The sequence below is a fragment of the Miscanthus floridulus genome, chromosome 18 (assembly GCF_019320115.1).
Source record: "Miscanthus floridulus cultivar M001 chromosome 18, ASM1932011v1, whole genome shotgun sequence".
Lineage (NCBI taxonomy): Eukaryota > Viridiplantae > Streptophyta > Magnoliopsida > Poales > Poaceae > Miscanthus > Miscanthus floridulus.
The window spans coordinates 10099929-10120581 of NC_089597.1; the positions used below are offsets into that span (position 1 = coordinate 10099929).

The 20653-nt window shown below is 50.1% G+C and overlaps 2 protein-coding genes across 2 annotated transcripts; one reads left to right on the forward strand and one right to left on the reverse strand.

Moving 5' to 3' along the window:
* Positions 1-4825: 4825 nt before the first annotated feature.
* Positions 4826-6278, reverse strand: LOC136522622 (uncharacterized). Its single transcript, XM_066516435.1, has 2 exons — positions 5745-6278; positions 4826-5536 (listed from the first exon to the last, which is right to left on the reverse strand). The coding sequence occupies exons 1-2, from the start codon at positions 5834-5836 to the stop codon at positions 5098-5100; spliced, it is 531 nt and encodes a 176-aa protein (XP_066372532.1). The 5' UTR covers positions 5837-6278; the 3' UTR covers positions 4826-5097.
* A 10936-nt stretch (positions 6279-17214) lies between these two features.
* Positions 17215-19149, forward strand: LOC136523268 (uncharacterized). The gene is made up of 4 exons (XM_066517005.1): positions 17215-17700; positions 18039-18203; positions 18618-18733; positions 18777-19149. The coding sequence occupies exons 1-4, from the start codon at positions 17215-17217 to the stop codon at positions 19147-19149; spliced, it is 1140 nt and encodes a 379-aa protein (XP_066373102.1).
* Positions 19150-20653: the final 1504 nt, after the last annotated feature.

Consider the following 20653-nt stretch of genomic DNA (forward strand, 5'->3'; position numbering starts at 1 on the left):
CTGGGGGACATGACCGGGGCACAGAACAACCGTAAACCTAGGATTCTCATGGACTTACCCGCTAGCAGCATGGGCACAACGATCTTGGCCACCGAGGACATTGTCGTAATAGCCCATCCCAATGAGGGACCAAGCCTCTGAGTACGACACAAGAGCAAATGGGATTACAAACGAAAGTAATTTCATTTCATTAATTGGGAACGACCCGATTACAATATACGACGGCAAGACCCGCTTTAACCTAGCACGGGGTCAGCACCACAACCCCGCGATGATCTCCTCTCCTCCTCAGAGGGGGAGGAGAGCCCCTGTAGCAAAGGCCAGACTGTCGAGCCGGGAAGGGCCGATCTCCCTAGAACTTCTTCAGGTGCAAGCGCGGGGAGGCCCGCAAAGGACAAGGCAGCGAGACCCCACCCTAACCCCCTCCACCGGGCCCACACCACTAGGGTCCTAGGCCAAGGACCCCCGGGGGTTTGGTTGGCCTCGTCGTAGATGAAGATCAAAGAAAATCGGCGGCCACCCACACTACATGAAGCGGGATTCGCGCAGCGCTGTGAAGTATCTCCCGCCACCTCATGTAGTTGTGGTGGTCACCTCACTAGAGTCCTTCCACCCTCAAATAAGCAATCGCCTGGTGGACCAAGATAGGCTCACTCGGAGGGAAGCGTCGCACTTTATCATCGCCATCGCCACCGAAGAAGTTGGATGTGAGAAGAAGAGAAGGGGCTAGAGGAAGGGATTGAAGATGTTGTGTCCTCAAGGGCTCCCCTTTATAGCCTAGACGATGCGCTATGAGTGGCTCTGAGCCCTCTGATTAGCCATCAATGGCCTGAAGGGGCCTTGGGGAACCCGCCGGGCGTCTCCTCGATCCCCGCAGCATGCCCCTAGGCGGTTGCGTAATGACGGCCATGCAGTAAAGTCGGAGTTAGGGAACCGTTGACAACGAGTCAAGTCCCTACTCCACTTTCCACCACGCGTGCTGCCCACTCCATGCATGCCTCCTCGCGGGACTTTAGAGAATCTGACTCCCTCGGGCCCACCGACTACCATCGATGTCCTGGATCCACGTGCTCGAAGTGCTGTGGCTCCCCCTCTGCTAGATCAGCTCCACGTGGCCCCGACGTCCTATCTCCCAGATGAAGTGGGATGGCACGAGGGTGCATGCCTTAACTCCTCCACCAGGCACGACGGCCCAGACGCCATCAACCGCCTACGCAAGACATCAGCGAAAAGGATGTGCCCAGAAGCCTTCCGCTAGTAGGGAGGCCCCACAATGGCCTCGGGGGCTGCGCTAGCTCTCCAGACAGAGCAACCTGACCCCCCCCCCCTCGAACGACAGGCGCTCGGGTGGATCATCCCCAAAACCAACCAACTCCCTAGAGTTGGGTCGGAAGCCGCTGAGCAGTGGGCCCAACGAGGGCCTCTGTCCAAGGCTCGGCGTGCTCCCCTCACCCCGATCTATGGCCGTAGTAGGTCGGCCCTAGAAGGCCGGCTCAAGAGGATTAGGGCCTGCTACCGCAGCCCTCAGAAGGGCGTGGCACTCCAGATGATTAGTTGGCCCCGAGCCAGAGCCCAGATGCTCTTGATCACCCAACCCACAGTAGGCCTCGATCCTAAAGGAGGGTGCCCCTAGGCCTAAGGATGGTAACTCCCAGATGATTTCACTGAGCCCTCACTCCAGTCGAAGACCTGTGCGACATAGACTCACAAAGGGGTCAGCACCATCATCACCCGGCCTCGATAGCCGAGCAACACCCATCACATGGGAGAAGAAGGCCCCAAGCAGGGCACAACACCCTTGTCAGCAGAAGCCATCCCTACCAAGGAGGGTTCGATCACCAGAAGATCGAATTCAGCCCTTCGTCACCATCACGCGAGGTGAGGCCACGAAGGGCCCGGGGCTCCTGACGAGATCCTAACATATGGGTATGTTAAGCCTCGGGTCCAATGGTTACCAAACAAAAAAGACCTCCCGACCGACCCCTCCAGGATCGCCTGGGGGCTCAGGAGCTATACCCATCGGGTACGCTCGCACGCACCCTCTGAGGGGAAACATAGTTGAACCTGACTTCGCCGCGACCTCCGCTTGGGGCTCGGCCCCCGGACTCCTGATCTACGCCTAAACTCCGGTCCGCCCCTTGGCTCCTGCCCGGCAAACGACGCTAGCCAAGGTCCAGGCACAAGAAGACAAGCCCCGAGCTACCGAGGCTCGGGGGCTCCCCAGTGCTGCCCCTTGGGCATGGCATTGCTAGCCACTTTCCTAACAAGGTCACGCATGGGGCGTGACACAAGAAGACAAAGCTTCCCAGTGACCTCCAGAGGGTCCACCTGGGGCAAGCCGGTCCAAACCGACATAGCCTAACACACAGAGTGTCAAAATAGAGCAGCCGGACGACGCCCAAGGCTTCTTCGGCTCCACGACACTGCCACGGTCCACAGCGCATCGCTGTAAGGCCTTTCTAGACTCTGGCGCATGTAGACCATAGACTAGTTACCCCAAACCGCCATTTACCCGACCTATCTCGTTATATAAGGGATAAGGTCGGACCTCGATGGGGGGACGATCACCAGAACTCAGATCATTCTGTTCCATTCCTTGGCCTCTACTCAGCACCGAGAGCAAGGCAACCCGCAGAGGGGCACTGAGTGCTCCTCCACCGCATCCCCTCGTCTTCCTCCTTTCTGACGAGGGAAAGGCTCCACCCGCGGTGAGGCAACCTTAGGATTAGCACCGAGCTAACCCCCTGCCAAATCTCTCTACGACCCTGTTGTAACCCCTCGATTTTGGGTGCTTTTGAGTATAAGGATCATCAGTTGCTGGACGTTGGGCACCGATTGGCCCGAACCAGGATAAACCATTGCGTCCTCTCTGTGATTCTTGTGTTCTTGAGTCCACCCGAGCCACCGAAGACCCGTACTCTAACACCGACTCGAACAACATGCTTGCCACAGTTCTGACCCTGCGACACCATCTCTCACCGGGATTTATTCCCGTTAATAATCTGCAGCCTCTCTCGCGTGGAGCCACAAAGAGATTGCGACGCGCCCGTCGCCTATGGAGCCATGGGTGGTCCCGGTGATCTATACGGAGCCATGGATGGTCACGGTGATCTCTAGATGGATGCGATCTTCTGATCTGTGTGTAGTTGCAGGTCTAGTTTGCACACGTGTGGTGTGTGTGGGGTGTGCGTGTGTAGTGTGGACGTGTGTCCTTGTATGAACGGATACTACAACTGTACCTGAGAGGTTTTAAAAAACACGCACATGCACGCGCACAAACGGGTTACTGTCCTAGGAAAAAGCTTACTCTTGACTATTTCTCATGTGGTTGCTCCACATGCCTTTGAACTTAGTGTTAGAGATCCTAAGACAACTTATTATCTTGAAAAAAAGGCCAGTTATTATTTTTAATGTAGCATTCACACACACACAACGCATACGCCCCCGCGTGCACACACAACACACATGCACATGCACACGCACATACACACATGCGTGCACGCGCACACATGGGCTACTGTACTAGGAAAAAGCTTACTCTCCACTATTTCTCATGTGGTCACTCCACATGCCTTTGAATTTAGTGTTGAGATCCAAAGACAACTTACTATCTTGAAAAAAATGAGGCCAATTATTATTTCTTAATGTAGCTTTAGACCAGCTTAGGCAACCATTCCAGGCCTGAAATGAATTACACTTGTTGTTAACCCTACCAAACTATGACTTTGGCTATTGAGCTCAAGATGGAAATTTGCATATAAACTTGATCAATTAAGTATTAGTATACTCTTCTATTACTAACAACACTTGATTGGTTGTGAACAAAATACAAGAAAAACATTAAGTGCATGATTGTATGGTATAGAGGTGCTTATAAGAATGTAGCAATCATCATCATATTTTTCAATATGATGCTTATACACATGTACACCCATATGGACATGTGCTATTTGTGTAAAATGTTGAGTTCCATAAAATTGTGAGTACTCGTGTTAGGTCCAGGACAGCTAGTGGACATGTCTCATTCTAAACTAATCTGTTCACAAGTTTTAAGCTATGTAGGGAGGAACTGCACAAGGTGTTGTCCTAGTGATCGACATGCTACATCATTTTGAATTAAGGAGAATTAATTGGTCTGCAGCTAAACAATTAATTTCAATGCTCAGTTCTCTAAGCATTGGAGTTAGTACGGTGCTCTTTAGAGCAAGGTCAATAATAGAGCCAAGTACTTTGCTATAAGCCAAGTTATAAAAGTTAAACTATACAATAGTTAGCTTTCTATTTATCTACAAAATTTCTTTATTATTATATGTCTTCATTCTCTTTCCTATTCCTCCTCACATACATCTCTACTAGGACTCACTACTGCCTATGGTTATGTGTCTAGTTTGTTGCTTATATGAGAGCCAAGCTATCTTCTCTCTCATTTCTTATCTCTTCCACATCAGCAAAAATATTAATTAGCTCGGTTATAGGTCAAATTGTTGTACTTGCTCTTAGGGTCTACGCCCTGGTGACACACTGTCTCTGATGTAGGGGAGATATATAGTGCACTGTGCACATGTCTATGTGCCTCATGTATATGCAGAGTATCGTGGATGGAGATGGGTGCACGTCTCCATGGGCAAGGCTGGACAAAAAACCGTTAACTTGGCTCGTTGAACTTGTTTTTCTTTTAATTAAAATATAAATGAGTTCATTTTGAATGACTTTGGACTTTCACTCTGCACGTTAAGCTCAGTTTAAATCAGATCACAAACAATCAGGAAACTATAATAAATAAATTATTATATCATTTAAAAAAACACTTCAAAAATAATATAGTTATCTCGTTATAATCGTCCCCTTGCAAATCACGAAGGCAGACGACGTCATCGTCGCCCATGGCCTGGGCGTTGTGATGCAAATTCATGGAGCTCTATATTGCTACCTTGAACAACCATGCACAAAGAGGAGACTTGAAATTTGACTTATTCCATCCAACAGGAAGCTAGAAAACCTTGTTTGCTACAGCCTACAGCTACTCTGCTGCCTGCCACTCTGCCAGTAGCAGCAGCGGGCCGAGGACACGGCGAAGCCACACGACCACCGCGCTCATCACTTGGCGCCGGTGCCGGCGTCGGCCACGTCCACGGTGCCCATGTCGGGCCTCTCGACGTCCTCCATGTCCTCCTCGCGGACGAACACCGCCTGGTCCAGCACCGACGGAGACGTGGACCCGGTATGCCTGTTGCCGTTGCCGTTCCCGTCGCCGGACGCCTCGTCAGCAGGGACGAAGACGCCCGTCTCTTGGTCGGGCACCCACGCGTCGTCGGCGCTGGCGGCGCCGTCGCCCACGCCGCCCAGCGCTTCGGCCGCGTCGGCCGTGACCAGCGTCGCGGAGCGGCCCCCCTGGACCACCTCCACGTTCTTGCGGTTCAGCGCCGCCTCCACCTGCGCCGCGGTGGCGGCCGTCGCGTCGGCATCGGCGTCGGCGTGGCCCTCCCGCTCCCGCTCGGCAGTGCTGTGGGAAAAGCTCTGCACTGCTCCTCCGCGCCTGCAAAAAATCGACGCCGGCATGTCGGTCAGGGTCGTATGCATGCAGTGCTGCCTTGCCTGCCACTGGCAAGGTTGCGATTGCGAAGATGCAAGATCCGGGCCGAAAACAAAAGAAAGAGCGGCAGCCTGTGTGCTAATCGAAATGCCTCCCTCCATGGATCCGCCAACCTGAATAGATCCGCGGAGCAGAGGTGGCTGTTAATTACCTGCAGCAGGAGCCGGAGGAGAGAACGGCGAGCCCAGCATGCGCGGCCACACGGCGGCCGGCGACAGCGGCGACGAGAGCTCTCGTGGCCATGGACAAGCAGCTGCTGTGTACGCACGGAACACAGACTTTTGATCGGCAGAGGAACGGACCGGGGAGCACGGAAGAGCTGTCCGTACAGTCCTTTTAACTTTCAATCCTGCTCTGCTCTCGATGGATCCTTTGTTTTGTTTCTGCTCTCGATGCTGCGTGCGGGTGGCGACGTGTGCAGACTGCAGCGGGTGGTGGGCAATGGCGTGGCAACACGGTGGGGAACCAGGGCCCGGGCGCGGCAGTTTTATAGGGCGCGGCCCGGGCGGCGGCGGCGCAGCCGCGCAGGCGTGTGCTGCTCTGCTCGGTCGGTGCAAGAAACAGAGAGGGGCGAGGGAAGGAGGCCGGCTACGGCTGCCTAGGCGACGCCCACGCGGCGCCGCTGGCTGCGTGCCACCGCCCACCGCCCACCCGCTCTCTGCAAATCAAGTCAGCGAATCTGCGCTGCTTTATATCTCTCTACCCGAGGGCTTCCTCCGGTTGCATGTAATGCAATGGTTATATACGTACGTTGCGAGTATAATAGATAAAATATTATATATATATATATATATATATATATATATATATATATATATATATATAATATTTTATCTATTTTTTTATATATATTATAAGTGTGTTTATTTAGATGTTACATATGTTTTACACATATGTTGTAAGTATTTTATCTGGATGTTTGCAATTATATTTTAATTGTTTTTACAAGTGTTTCAGATGCATGTTTGAAGTGTTTCATTTATCTTTTTTTTTATGTTGCAAGTGTTGTATATGGATATTTTAAAAGTAAATCGGGTGTTGCACATGTGATGCGCGTGGGAAGCGAGAGGGGGCGCCACCAGTCCCGGCACGTGGGCTCCGGTGACACAAGCACGGTCGAGCAAAGTCCGGGCTACGCGGGCCAACACGTGGCCGCGCGAAACGGAGGAGAAAGCGACCCGCGGGCGTCCGGACGCGAGTGTTTGTCCGGATGTCCAAGCACTAGAGTGGTGAATATAGTTTTATAATAAACTTATTTAGAGATTGATACTATTTTCTACATATTCTAGATAGATTATTCGGAAAGCAAGATAAGCAAGATGAGTATTTATTTTGAGTGCAATGAGTAGTAGTAAATATGTGGAAGACATAATATTGATATTTTGGTATAAACTTGTCTAAACCTAATAAAATTTGAATATTTGATTCATTGCTGCTAAGTTTAAGAAATTTTGACTTGTCTTAACCTAGCATTGTATTTTTTTTCTTTTTGGGAGTAAATTCTTTCTAGGATGCGGCGAATATCAGATGATTTTCCAGTCACGCAAGCCTCCTGCCTGACAACAATTTTACAGCCGTGTGACCCCCCTCGTCACCTAGTAGCAGATCACCGAATCTTGAGTTCGAGAAAGCAGCATGCGTTCATGAATGACTCGATGACACGCTGACATGCGTGCGCGTCACTGAAGAAGCGCATCAAGAAAACGCAGTGTTCGCAAAAGAGGTGGCTACTGCCTACTGAAACACTCAGTAGCTTCTTCACGTAACGCGTACTCTCTCTACTTACCATAGAACGGCATCTGGAAGCTTGAGTTTCAAAGAGACGGGCCCAGACTAATTTGCTTTAGTAGACAAGGCACATATTCCGGTCATTCAGCGCGACACATATCACTGGAATGAGCAGTAAATACATATTGGACACAAAAAGATTGTTTTTTATAAAGAGGAAAATCCACCGCCAGTCCCTGAAATTGGCCGATGGTGTCATCCAGGTCCCTGTACTTCTAAATTGATATATGTGGGTCCCTGAACTTGGCAGACGATATCATTTAGGTCCCTAAACTTTCAAAGTGATCACCGCAGGTCCCTAAACTTGGTTAGCGGTGTAATCCCGGTCTCTAAACTTTCAAGGTGATCACCGCAGGTCCCTAAACTTGGCATATGTCAATTAATCAATCATTATTTATATAATATTTATCATGAAAATATAAATTATATAAAATAATTTACATCAGCAAAAAATAAATTAAAGTATTAAAATAATTTACAACAACAAATATATTAGGTTTAAACTAAAATAGAAAAATACTAAAATTAATTTAGTATTTATGTATCATTAATAGAATTAAAATAATATTAAAATTTTTATAGTATTAAAAGTTTTCTCTATTAAAAGTTAATTCTAATTTTAGTATTATTTTAAAAGTTTTAATAGTAGTATTATAGAAGTAACTTTTCTCTATTATTAATACTATAATACAATTAATTTTAATAGTACTATTATAGTATTAGAACTTTTAATAATAGTATTATAGTATTAAAAGTTTTAATAATAATATTATAGTATCAATAACAGAGAAAACTTTTAATACTATGGGTAACTTTTAATAATATTACATTTGGACAGGGATGACACCGCTTGCCAAGTTTAGGGACCTATGAGGATCACCCTAAAAATTTAGGAACCGATATGACACCGCCAGTCAAGTTTAGGGACCTGCGATGATCACCTTAAAAGTTTAGGGACCTGAATGACACCGTCTACCAAATTTAGAGACCCACATACATCACTTTAGAAGTTCAGGGACCTAGATGATACCGCCGACCAAGTTTAGAAACCGACGGTGAATTTTGCTCTTTTATAAACTTGTCTAAACTTAATAAACTTTGATTTACTGGCCTACTGCTGCTAAGTTTAAGAAAGTTTGACTTGTCCCATCTAGCATTGTTTTTTTGTTGGGGAAGTAGTAATTTCCTTCTGGATACGACGAATATCAGATGATTTTTTTGGTAATGCTCACGACAGGCCGTTCGGACGCCGCGTTTTCTGGGTCTGGTCCAAGACGCAACTGACCTGCTCCCCTCTATGCTCTACCGATCTGTCTACTGAGCACGCAACATAGTCCGTCGCGCTGCCACCACCATCCCTCGTGGCACCTTCATCCCGTGCCGCGCCCCACTCCGGCGCGTTGCCGCCGCCATCCCCTGCGGCGCTCCCATCCCCCGTGACGCCTCTGTCCCCGTCGCGCCATGCCGTGCCCCATCGCCAAGCGGCCAAGAGAGAAGGTCGTCGTTGGTCGGACCCAAGCGAAGCTAGCCGCTGCCAAGCCGCGCCACCATCCTCTGCCACCAGCTGACTGGACCCGATCGTTTCCCGCTCTGCTCTGCGTCACACGGAAGAAGGACGAAAAAACGCATGTTGCAAACATATGTTTCAGGTATTTCAGATGTTTCAGACATATGTTGTAACTGCTTCATATCAATGTTGCACAAGTAGATCGTGATGTTATAAAAGTAGATCGGGATGTTGCACATATTGCAATGGGCATACACATATATTTTAAGTGTATGTTCCAAATGTTTCATCAGTATCAGATGTATGCTGTAAGTATTTTCATTTGGATGTTGCAAAAGTAGATCCAGATGTTGCATATACATGCATGTTGTAAGCGTATTTTTCAATTGGTTTCAGGTGTTTCATACATTTGTTGCAAGTGTTTCATCTAAATGTTTGCAATGATTATCAAGTGTTTCAGGTGTTTTTGTAAGTTTTTCAAACGCATGTTTCAAGTGTTTCATTTGTTTTCTTTGCATGTTGCAACTGTTTCATCCAGATGTTTCAAAAGTAGATTAGGGGTTGCATATGGGATGCGCGTGGGAAGCGACTGGCGGCGCGGGCCCACTGCGGGGGCGCTTGCCCACGGAGCCGACGCACTGGGGTGCTCGCTCCGCTAACTAAGCGGTACCGTCCGACGCTAACGCCCGGATCGGAAATCCGGGCGCCTGCAAGTCCCACAAATCTTACAGCCGTGTCACCAGGATCACCGAATCGTGCGTTTTCTGAATGACCACGCTGACATGCGTGAGCGTCACTGAAGAAGCGCATCGAGAAAACGCAGTGTTCTGGAAGCTTGAGTTTGAAAGAGGTGTCCCCAGACTTTTTCCTTCAGTAGACAAGGCACATGTTCCCGTCATTCAGCGCGACACATATCACTGGACACCAGAGACAGAGTGAGCAGCACGGGCATCTCAAAAAGTTCAGGCTACACAGCACAAGTTCCAGGATGACACTGTCTGAACTCTGAAGCAAATATATGCTCTGCTTCCGGTTCTTCCTTTCAGACAGGGGGGATTAAACCAGACTTGCACTAGACAATCGAAGCGGACAGGAGTTGGCTAGGGGTGCATCATAAGTTTTTTGATGAAAGGGTGCATCATAATTCATTCATAGGTAAAAAAATATAGCTTGCAGCTACAAAGCCTACGGGACTACAACTGCAACCAACGCTACGTTCAGTCTGGTCCATCAAAGAGAGGATGAGCCTTGAAACGGAGACTTGAGAGTCGTCATGCTGTGCAAGAGCTTTAAAACCTTGATGAATACCATACCCTAATTCATAGGTAAACTTTGCTCAAATGAAATCGCACAATTCCGTACAGGGAAGAAAGGTTGCTGGTTCTGGGAAGGAAAGTGCTCAGAACTACATATACACTTACAAAAATAACAAGTGTCTTCATCCAATATGCGCAAGCAATGCAAGACACAGGAAACAAAAAGGCAAATATCACATATGAGGCATGGTTTATAAATAAATTACAAGGAAACATCGAGGCATGTATATTTGTCGTTTGGAAAGGGCTACTACTAAACCTCGTTTCATACACTTATGCATATATAAGCTTCCACCAAGTACACGATTCAGCTGTAAATGCAATAATCAGCAGCAAGCATGCCCTGATGCACCCCCCCCCCCCCCCCCCAAGTCATCCTTTACACTACCATTGCATGCACCACATCGAAATGGGCAACTACTACTTGAGCACGACTTTGAATCCATTTATGTATCGAGTTTGAAGGCGACGAGTTTGGAGGCCGTTGGTTTCGTCTTCACGTTTATCATTATCCATAATATGATCCTTCTCCAGCTCACTTGGATCACACCAATATGGTTCAGTAACTGGCCATTTGTTTCTTGGTCTCTGTCCATCTTCAGTAACAACGGCCTCCAAACCATATGCCCTTAAATACGTAGTCTTTTTTGTTTTGAAGTATTCCAGGATTCCGCAGAGATCGTCACGGTACAGGTATGCAGTCCCTGTTATGACTGGAACGTCTACCAGTGCAGACGTGCCAGCCGTGGCTGAATGGTGGCCCTCGCCAAGGCACGCCGGTGCGCGGTCACCACGGGGGCACGATGAACCTGGACGCTGGTAGCAGGCGCCCAGTCGGTTAGCAGGATCCTAGCATCTAGGAACACTATCTATTTGATTTGCTGGATTTATTATTCCATTGAGTTAGCAAGAGTTTGTTAGGATTATTGGTATAAGTGTGGAACATTATTCACTTAATAAAGTTTGCCAGAGATTGAGATTAATCTCTCTCGCTCCCTGGCGTTCTAGTCGTTCTCCATTCTCGTGCATTCGCCCTAGCATCTACTCGGCGCCGAGCATGGCGCCGCCTCCTCGCCGCCGGGCATTCAAGCCACGGCCACCCATCTCCCATTCCTACCCCTTGCGCAACAGGTCTAGCTCCAACAATCTGGTATCAATGTCAGGTGCCGGAGCTTCCACCGCTGCCGCAGTCCCAACATCCGCCACCACCTCCGCCGTGCCGCCGGTCTTTCCATCCGCTCCCACGCTCACCACATCCGCTATCGCCACTGCGCCGCCGGTAGTGTCGCAACCCCCGTTCACCGCGGTGCCCACAGATGCCCTCAATGCACTCACCGCGACCATCTATGGGCTGCAGCGCCAGATGGGCGATCTCGCCACGCGCGTGGCCAACGTCGAGAGCAGGCCGTCTGGCTCTGCACCGCCACTGCCGTCCCTCGGCTTCCCCGGGTTTGGTGGCATCCCACCGCTGCCGGCCTCCGGGCCCGTCATCTCCAAGCCGCTCACCTCCCAGCCGGTGTTTCCAACCCTGCCGGCGACTACGCATTCCGTTCCACCCTCTGCCGCTGCGTCCGGTCCACCAATCCCGCCAACCCTCCCCGTTCCAATCACCCAAATCAACTTTCCCACTCACCATCACCCATTCCATCATTCTCCTCCATCGTTAACATCCCCCACCCACCATCATCAGATGCAATGCATGAGCCACCACCCCGTTCCCATGTTCCACCCGAAGCCGAGGCCGCCGGCGTTCCTTGTAACACCCTAAAAACTGCTCTTTTTGAAATAGGGTTAAAAAGATTTAATTTGGTATTTTTGTGCTCATAAAAACCTAGAAAATAATAATTTTCATTAAATTAAAATTTATCGTAGGGCTTAGCAACATTTTTGTGCATTCATGCTGGCCCATATGTTTTATTGTATTGTGTGGATTTGACCAAAGTTCAAATTATTTCAAACTAAGTTTGAAAATAGAATTCAGAAAAAGAAAATTGAAAATTGAAAATCCTCCCCCTCTCTCAATCTGGCCCAAAGGCCTGCTTCATCTCTCCTCTCTCTCGTTCCGGCCCACCCCGGCCTCTCTCTCTCAGCTCAGCACGCTTCATGTTTTTTCCCTTCGGTCTAGCCGCACTGGCCCTCACCCTTCCCTTCATTCTCAATCCCGGCCCAGCTATCTCCCTCGACCCAAGCCCGATGCGTTGGCCCAGCCGAAGCCGATGGCAGCAGCCTGCTTCCCTTTCTTCCCTCTCTCCCTGACTGCTGGCCCCACTCCTTTCCCTCTCTACCGGTGGACCCGCCTTGTCAGTCCCTTCCCCTACCTCCGTCGTGTTGAGCTCGGACTCCACGTTGTGTTCATCTCTGCCCCCGTCACGGCTCCTTCCGATGGCGTGCGCCCCACGGCCTCTGTCCCTTAAATACCGAGCATGCGCTGCCGCTTTCGAACCCTAGAGCCTCTAGCCGCCCTCGCTCAAACCCTAGCCACGCGCCGCGCCATCGAACCCTAGCCCGTCGCCGCCGCCGCCGCCGAGCGCATCTCGTCGCTGCCGTGACTCGTCGTTGTCTCGAGCCGCTCTCCGGTCTTTGCGTGGAGGTAAGAAAGCGGACGGTACCGCGCTATGCCCCCCTCTTGCTCTCTGCTAGCTTTGCATCGCCGCCGAATCAACGTCGGTCGCTAAATCGAGCCACAGCGCCCACTCTCGCCGCCTTGGTTTCAATCGATACCCTAGATGGATCCGCCGTGTTCCCCTCTCCCTCTCTGTGCTATTCCCGTGTCGTAACATGGTCCCTAGCCCCCGTAAGCCCTGCGTCGGCGAGCTCCTCGCCGTCGGTCATGGCTGATCACCGCGCCGACCGCTCTATTCTATCCGGTCGATCCCCATCTCCCTCCTTTCTGTTCTGCACCGTCCAGATCTGAATCAACGGTCTAGATCCAATGTTGACCCGGGTCAATACCGGTCAACAGAGTCAGCTCGCCACTTTTGCACAAGAGACCCTCTGTTTTCCTTAAATCAACCCGCAGTCCTTGGCCGGTTTAAAATTGGATTTTATTTTTTTTAAATTTGAAAATCAAAGTTCCATCTATTTACAAAATTGCCACTATCTTCATTAAGCCATATCTTCATCATTTTAACACCGATTTGACCCGTTCAAGTTGTGTTATATTCATAATTGCGTAATCTACATGTTCAAGCTACTGTTAAACATGTTTTCAACTTTTGGAATTCGAGGTTAGATTTAATTTATTATTTTATTAAAGGAAATCTTGTTTAATTCATAACTTCTTCGTTATGGCTTCGATTAGAGTGTTTTTCGCGTCTGTGTGTTTGTAGTAACATGTAAAACATCTCTAAAACATTTTTACTTGTTGTTTATTATGTTTGGTGTACTGTTCTAATTTAGTTCTATTGTTTGCTTCGTGTATGATTGCATGGATGCTTGTGTGGTGCTATAATCATGTCCAGTCGGTGAGCTATACGTGGTGAATCAAGAAGTAGATCTTTGAAGATTTGGACTAGAAGAAGATCAGAGTTTTAAGGCAAGTATAGCATGGGATCTTCCTTGTTGTCCTATTCACCTTAATATCATTTTAATCATATGCATGTGTCTACCTTGGCAACCGTAGTAATTTTCCTAGCTATTTGGTATCCTGGATTCCTTGATTCCTATGGGTTATTGTATTGGGTAGTATGATGCTAGTGCTCAACTAAAGCCATGATCTTGTAACTTGATTAATGGAATATACAATAAATACTAAAAGATGCTTTTTAGCAACATGGAATGAGGGGCCTAGAGCATTGGGCTGTTTTTATGGTGTCCTAGATTTCTCTCCCTAAGGACTTGTCCGTAAGCGATCATCCAGGACTTATAGTACAACTGTGAGGGCTACATGGCTCTAGCATTAGTCAAGTATGAGGACCTTTTCTAGCTTGTTAGTGGTTACCTTTATGGCGTAAGAGGGGCTCCGATAGGTATGATCTCGGCCTGCCAAGAGGGTGTACTTTATTTTCTTGGTATTTTGTTAGTCACTCCTTGGAGGGGGGGTTCATGCTTATTGATGGGGAAACCTTAGCGACCCTAACTTGTTAGACGAACCTTTGAAATGCTTCATAGTAAACCCTATCGACCTTTCTTGGTAGTGGGTCAAGAGGTTGGCCGCCTCGAGCGAAAGGGTAAATCACGACTCATAGTGAAAGTGTACAACCTCTGCAGAGTGTAAAACTAGTATATCGGCCATGCTCACGGTCATGAGCGGCCTTGGACCCTTATGGAATAGATGAAGAACACTGATAATACCGATGATGATGATGATGCACACTAATTATTACTGTTTATGCTATTTATTATTCATGTTTACCTGATCATGTGTTTATATGGGCTTGTGAATAAACTTGTTGCCACCCAATTGCTAAAACATGACTCATTAAAAGTTAATCGCAGTTAAACCAGTGTCAACATTTTGAGCCTCATGAACCCCATGTTATATTTGTTGAGTACGACATGTACTTATGCTTGCTTTACTTTTTAAATCTTTAGAAAAATTCCGGATGGGTACCAGGTTGCTAGAGTTTAGGGGAATTAGGCTTGTGATCAACCAGTCAGTTGTCCCTGTAAAATTAGAGTCTTCACTCGAAGACCAGAGTTGTCTTTCCGCTATTTGCTGTCTAAGGTTATATCCTTTATACTAAGTACGTTATATATTGAGCATTGTCTTTCGATATTACCCTTATTTGTAGCTATATGTGAGATTTGACTTCCTAGACTCACATATGGTGTGTATCTGGTTTTGTTCTTAAAACCGGGTGCTACATTCCTCGTTGTCACAAGCTATCATTCCTGACCTATGAGGGCAAGGAGGACCCCTTAGGGTGGATCAACCGCTGCGAGCGCTTCTTCCACGCTTAGCTTACCTACGAGGCCGATAAAGTTTGGCTAGCATCCTTCCATCTCACTAGCACCGCTCATCAATGGTACTATGTACTCGAGCGCGGCGCCGGCGTGCCATCTTGGGTGGAGTTCAAGCAACTGTGCCATCAATGCTTCAAGCCGCCACTGACCACCAACCACCTGGCGGATCTTGGGCGCTTACCATTCACTTCCAACGTCGACGCCTACTTGAACATGTTCTAGGCGCACATGATGCACGTGGGCCGCCTGTCGCCGTACCAGTAGGCGTAGCTGTTCACAGGCGGCCTCTTGGATCACATTCGCTTCGACGTCGAGCTTCATGACCCCCAGGACTTGCAGCATGCCATGAGCTTGGCACGAGCTTATGAACACCGCAATCCTACGCCGGTGCTCACCCTTCCAGCGCCGCCGGCTCAGACTCCTCGTCGCCCCAACAATGGTTTGGCTACGCTGCCGCCATCTTCGGAGGCGCTAGCCTCTTCATCCTCATTGACAGCACTGCCCCTCCTCGGCCCTTCAAGTGGCTTTCACCGGCAGAGATGGTGGAACACCGCAAGAAAGGATTGTGCTACAATTGTGATGAGCCATATGTCCAGGGCCATAAGTGCGGCCACCTCTTCTACCTCTAGGCCTCTGACTACATCGTCAAGGAGCCCAAGGACCCGGGCAGATGATGCTCTAGCTGCCCCAGCGGTGTCCGAGCTAGAGACCCCCATGATCTCCCTTGTGGCCATTACCGGCACTCGCGTGGAGGATACCATGCGGCTCTATGTCACGGTCAGCAACAAGCAGTTTGTCGCCTTGCTCGACTCAGGCTCCACTCATAATTTCGTACATGGGGACGTCGCCCAATGCATCGGCCTCCAATTCACTCCATGCCCGGGTGCTGGTGTCATCGTTGCTAATGGTGATCGCGTCGCTTGTCGTGGCCTTGCCCGTGACGTCAGCATCCTCATCACCGATGAGGTTTTCTCCATCGATTGCTACTCTATCCCACTGGACACCTATGATATGGTCCTCGACGTCATGTTCCTCCGCACGCTGGGGCCTATTCTGTGGGACTTTGATGATCTTTGCATGTCCTTCTAGTGCAAAGGCTGTCGGGTGTTCTGGCGGGGCATTGGCTCCACCCGCCATGATGTCCAATCCACGCGCCGCCTCAATGCCATCCGCAGCACCGAATCAGCCCTGCTCGACAAGCTTCTCCAGTCATTCGACGATGTCTTTGCCACACCGCAAGGGCTACCGCCACCACATCCATGTGATCATCAGATCCATCTATTCCCGAACACAGCGCCGGTGGCGGTGCACCCCTATCGCTATCCCCAGCTTTAAAAGGATGAATTGGAGGCTTAGCACGCCGACATGCTTTGACAAGGCGTCATCCGGCCTAGTACCTCGGCGTTCTCCACGCCGGTACTCCTCATTAAGAAGCATGATGGCTCTTGGCGCTTTTGCATGGATTACCGCGTGTTGAACCAGCAAATTGTCAAGGACAAATTCCCTATCCTAGTTGTTGAGGAGCTGCTGGACGAGCTCAAGGGGGCGCTTCTTCACCAAATTAGACCTCCATTTGGGGTATCATCAGGTGTGGATGGACGCCGATGACATCGAAAAAATGACATTCCACACCCATGAGGGTCACTTTGAGTTTTTGGTGATGCCTTTTGGCCTCACCAACGCGCCGGCGATGTTCCAGAGCCTCATAAACTCTGTCCTTCGGCCATTCCTTCGTAAGTTTGTACTGGTGTTTTTATGACATCCTCATCTACAACCTGTCCTGGTCGTCGTATCTCCAACATGTCAATGCGGTCCTATTCGCCCTCCGCGCCCATCAGCTCCGCCTCAAGCGTTCCAAATGCGCCTTCGCGACGTCGTCCGTGGCATACTTGGGCCATGTCATATCGGCCAATGGCGTCCCCATGGACTAGGAGAAAGTGGCTACTATGACAAGCTAGCCGTAGCCATGCTCGGTGCGCGGTCTTCGTGGCTTCCTCAGGCTCACGAGTTACTACCGCCGCTTCATCAATGACTATGGCACCATTGCTACTCCCCTCACTGTGTTGCTCAAGAAGGACGTGTTTGCATGCACCTCGGAGGCCACCATGGCCTTTGACGCACTCAAGCACGCCCTGTCCACCGCACCGTACCTTCAGCTTCCTGACTTTGACAAGCCATTCACAGTGGACTGTGACGCGTCGGGGTCGGGCTTTGGGGCAGTCCTTCACCAAGGTGCGGGCGCCCTTGCCTTCTTCAGCAGACCATTTGTGGCCCGGCATCTCAAACTCGCCGCGTACGGATGGGAATTGATCGGCTTGGTGCAAGCCATTCGCCATTGGAGGCCATATCTATGGGGTCGCCACTTCATCGTTCGCACCGACCATTATGCTCTCAAGTTCATGCTCGACCAGCGCTTGTGCACTGTTCCGCAGCATCAGTGGGTGAGCAAGCTGTTTGGCTATGATTTTGCCATTGAGTGTCGGCTGGGCATCCTCAACACCGTCGCTGACGCTCTATCTCGCCGTGAGGATGTCGATGCCTCCATCAGTGCGATCTTGGGCCCTCCTTCAAGCTATTCGACGACCTTCAGAGTGAGCTGCAGGACACTACGGAGCTTCGCGCCCTCCGTGACTCAGTGGTCATGGACCGTGGCACGCCCTGGCATGTGGTGGATGGCCTGATCCTGCGCGGCTCGCGGGTGTACGTGCCGGCTTCATTTGTGGCCCTACCCGTTGTTCTCCAGCTGGCATACTCCGTCAGCCATGAAGGGACGTAGAAGACCCTACATCGCCTCCACCAAGACTTCTTTATCAACCACGACCACCGGCTGGTGTGCGATTTTGTGAGCTCGTGCATCACCTATCAACGTAACAAGACGGAGCACCTTAATCTCGCCGGCCTGCTGCAACCCCTAGATGTTCCATCCCAGGTGTGGTCAGACATTACGCTCGACTTCATCGAAGGCCTTCCACGCGTCAACAGCAAGAGTGTGATCCTGACGGTGGTCGTTCAGTTCTCCAAGCAGGCGCACTTCCTTGCATTGAGCCACCCATACACTGCAGCCACGGTGGCCAAGGCCTTCTTCGACGGCATTGTGCGCCTTCACGGGTTTCCCACCTCGATTGCCAGTGATTGAGACCCGGTGTTCATAGGGAACGTCTGGCGTGACCTCTTCAAGCTCGCCAGCGTCAAGCTAAGGATGAGTACCGTGTTTCACCCGCAGACTGATGCTCAGTCCGAGGTGGTCAATCAGACGATCGCCATGTACTTGCAGTGCATCACCGGCGATAGGCCCCGCTCTTGTCTCGACTGGCTCCCATGGGCCTAGTACTGCTACAACACCTCGTACCACTTCGCCCTCCGGACGACGCCATTCGAGGTTGTGTATGGCCGGCCTCCGCCTGCCTTGCTGCCGTACACTGCAGGGATAGCCCGCACTGACACCGTCGATGGCCTCCTTCGTGACCGGGACGCTTTCCTGTCAGACGTTCATGACCATTTGCTGCAGGCCCAGGAGTACGCCAAGAAGAACTACGACGCCCGCCACCGGCTGCTGGAGTTCGCCGTCGACGATTGGGTTTTGCTGCGGATCCTTCACCAGCCAGCTCAGTCATTGGTGCCGGGGTTCTGTGGCAAGCTCAGTCCACGTTTTGCTGGTCCCTTTCAGGTGGCGCGTTGGCCCTGTCGCATACCGTCTACGCCTTCCCGACGGCGCTCGGATCAATCATGTCTTCCACGTCGGGGTGCTCAAGCCGTTCCGTGGCACCCCTCCGGCTACGACACCGGCGCTGCCACCCCTACACCACGGCCGTGTTCTGCACCGCCCTGAACGTGCTTTACGCGGCCAACTTCACCGTGGCGTCTGGAACGTCCTCATTCAGTGGGAGTCCATGCCGAAAGCCGACGCCACCCGGGAGCCTGTTGAGGAGTTCAAGGCCCTCTTTCCCTCCTTTCAGCTCGAGGACGAGCTATTCGTCGAGGGAGGGAGAGATGTTATGACCGGGAACGTCTACCAGTGCAGACGTGCCAGCCATGGCTGAACGGTGGCCCTCGCCAAGGCGCGCCGGTGCGCGGTCACCACGGGGGCACGATTAACCTAGACGCTGGTAGCAGACGCCCAGTCGGTTAGCAGGATCCTAGCATCTAGGAACATTATCTATTTGATTTGCTGGATTTATTATTCCATTGAGTTAGCAAGAGTTTGTTAGGATTATTTGTATAAATGTGGAACATTATTCACTTAATGAAGTTAACCAGAGATTGAGATTAATCTCTCTCGCTCCCTGGCGTTCTAGTCGTTCTCCGTTCTCGTGCATTCGCCCTAGCATCTACTCTGGTGCCGAGCACGATGCCGCCTCCTCGCCGCCGGGCATTCAAGCAACGGCCACCCATCTCCCATTCCTACCCCTTGTGCAACAGGTCTAGCTCCAACAGTCCCAATTTCCTTATTCAATCCACGGAAGTTCATGCCAATATAGTTACCATTGACATCAACAAGGGGCCCACCATTACCAGCTGTCGTAGTGACTTGACATGTGGAGTACCAAAGAACACTACAGTCAAGACTGTCAGTGTCGACAGTTATTTTCACACTCGTAGCCATTAACGCGGCTGATTCAAAGATCCGCCCAACAGCAAATACCTTTGTATCTATAATCTCATCCTCAAGTTCCAAAGGAATTGTTTGTTTAAGGTTCACAGGATAACGAGCGCAGCAATTCTTCACACTGACTAGAGCAACATTGTAATGTAAACTGTAATGCAGCAATGTCCCATCCACACGCCGTTTGTTTGGGGGGGAACACTTCAATCCTCAAGCCTTCAACAATCTTATTGTGAAGAAAAGGAGCCGTAACCAAGCACGCTGAAGTCAAAATAGTCAAACAATTATCATCGAAGTCAACGAAAACTCCTGTGCATGCAAAAAACCTTGTCTCGCCTTTGAAAGAAGCAAGTGCCACAACACTTCGAGATATTTCAGAAGAAGCTCTTTTGCCGAAATAGCTCCAAACACCTTTAGGATAGACATGGCCAAAAGTATCTTCATACTAGGTATTAGCCAAAACCCAGCCACTATTGACCATAGTCCTTGTTGGAATGGGATAACCCAAAGAGTACAGATCCTAAAACTGTTCCTTGTCATCAACACAATCATATGCCTTGGGATGGAACCGATGCTCCCCACCACTTACAGTCTCAAACCAGCCGTTCATGCCAACGTAGCGAAACGCCCTCCTCTGCGTGGATGTCGATCGTTCGAGAACTATTATCGGTGGCAAATGAATCCAGTGGTTCATACCAACAAAGTTCCCATCGAGATCGAAAAACACTGCCCCTGACCACTTCTCGGAGCATTTGCCAGCATCGGAGAACACAAGCCGATCTTTATCTCCGCCATATGAAAGTAACCCGGTTGTTACCACTAAATTCCCAGAGAAATCACGTGCTACAGAAGCTATCCTCTCCTCCTTCTCGTGGGGCATGAATTCCATCCCATGATCGAGACGTACACAACAAACATCAAGGGAGGATTTCACTTCGACA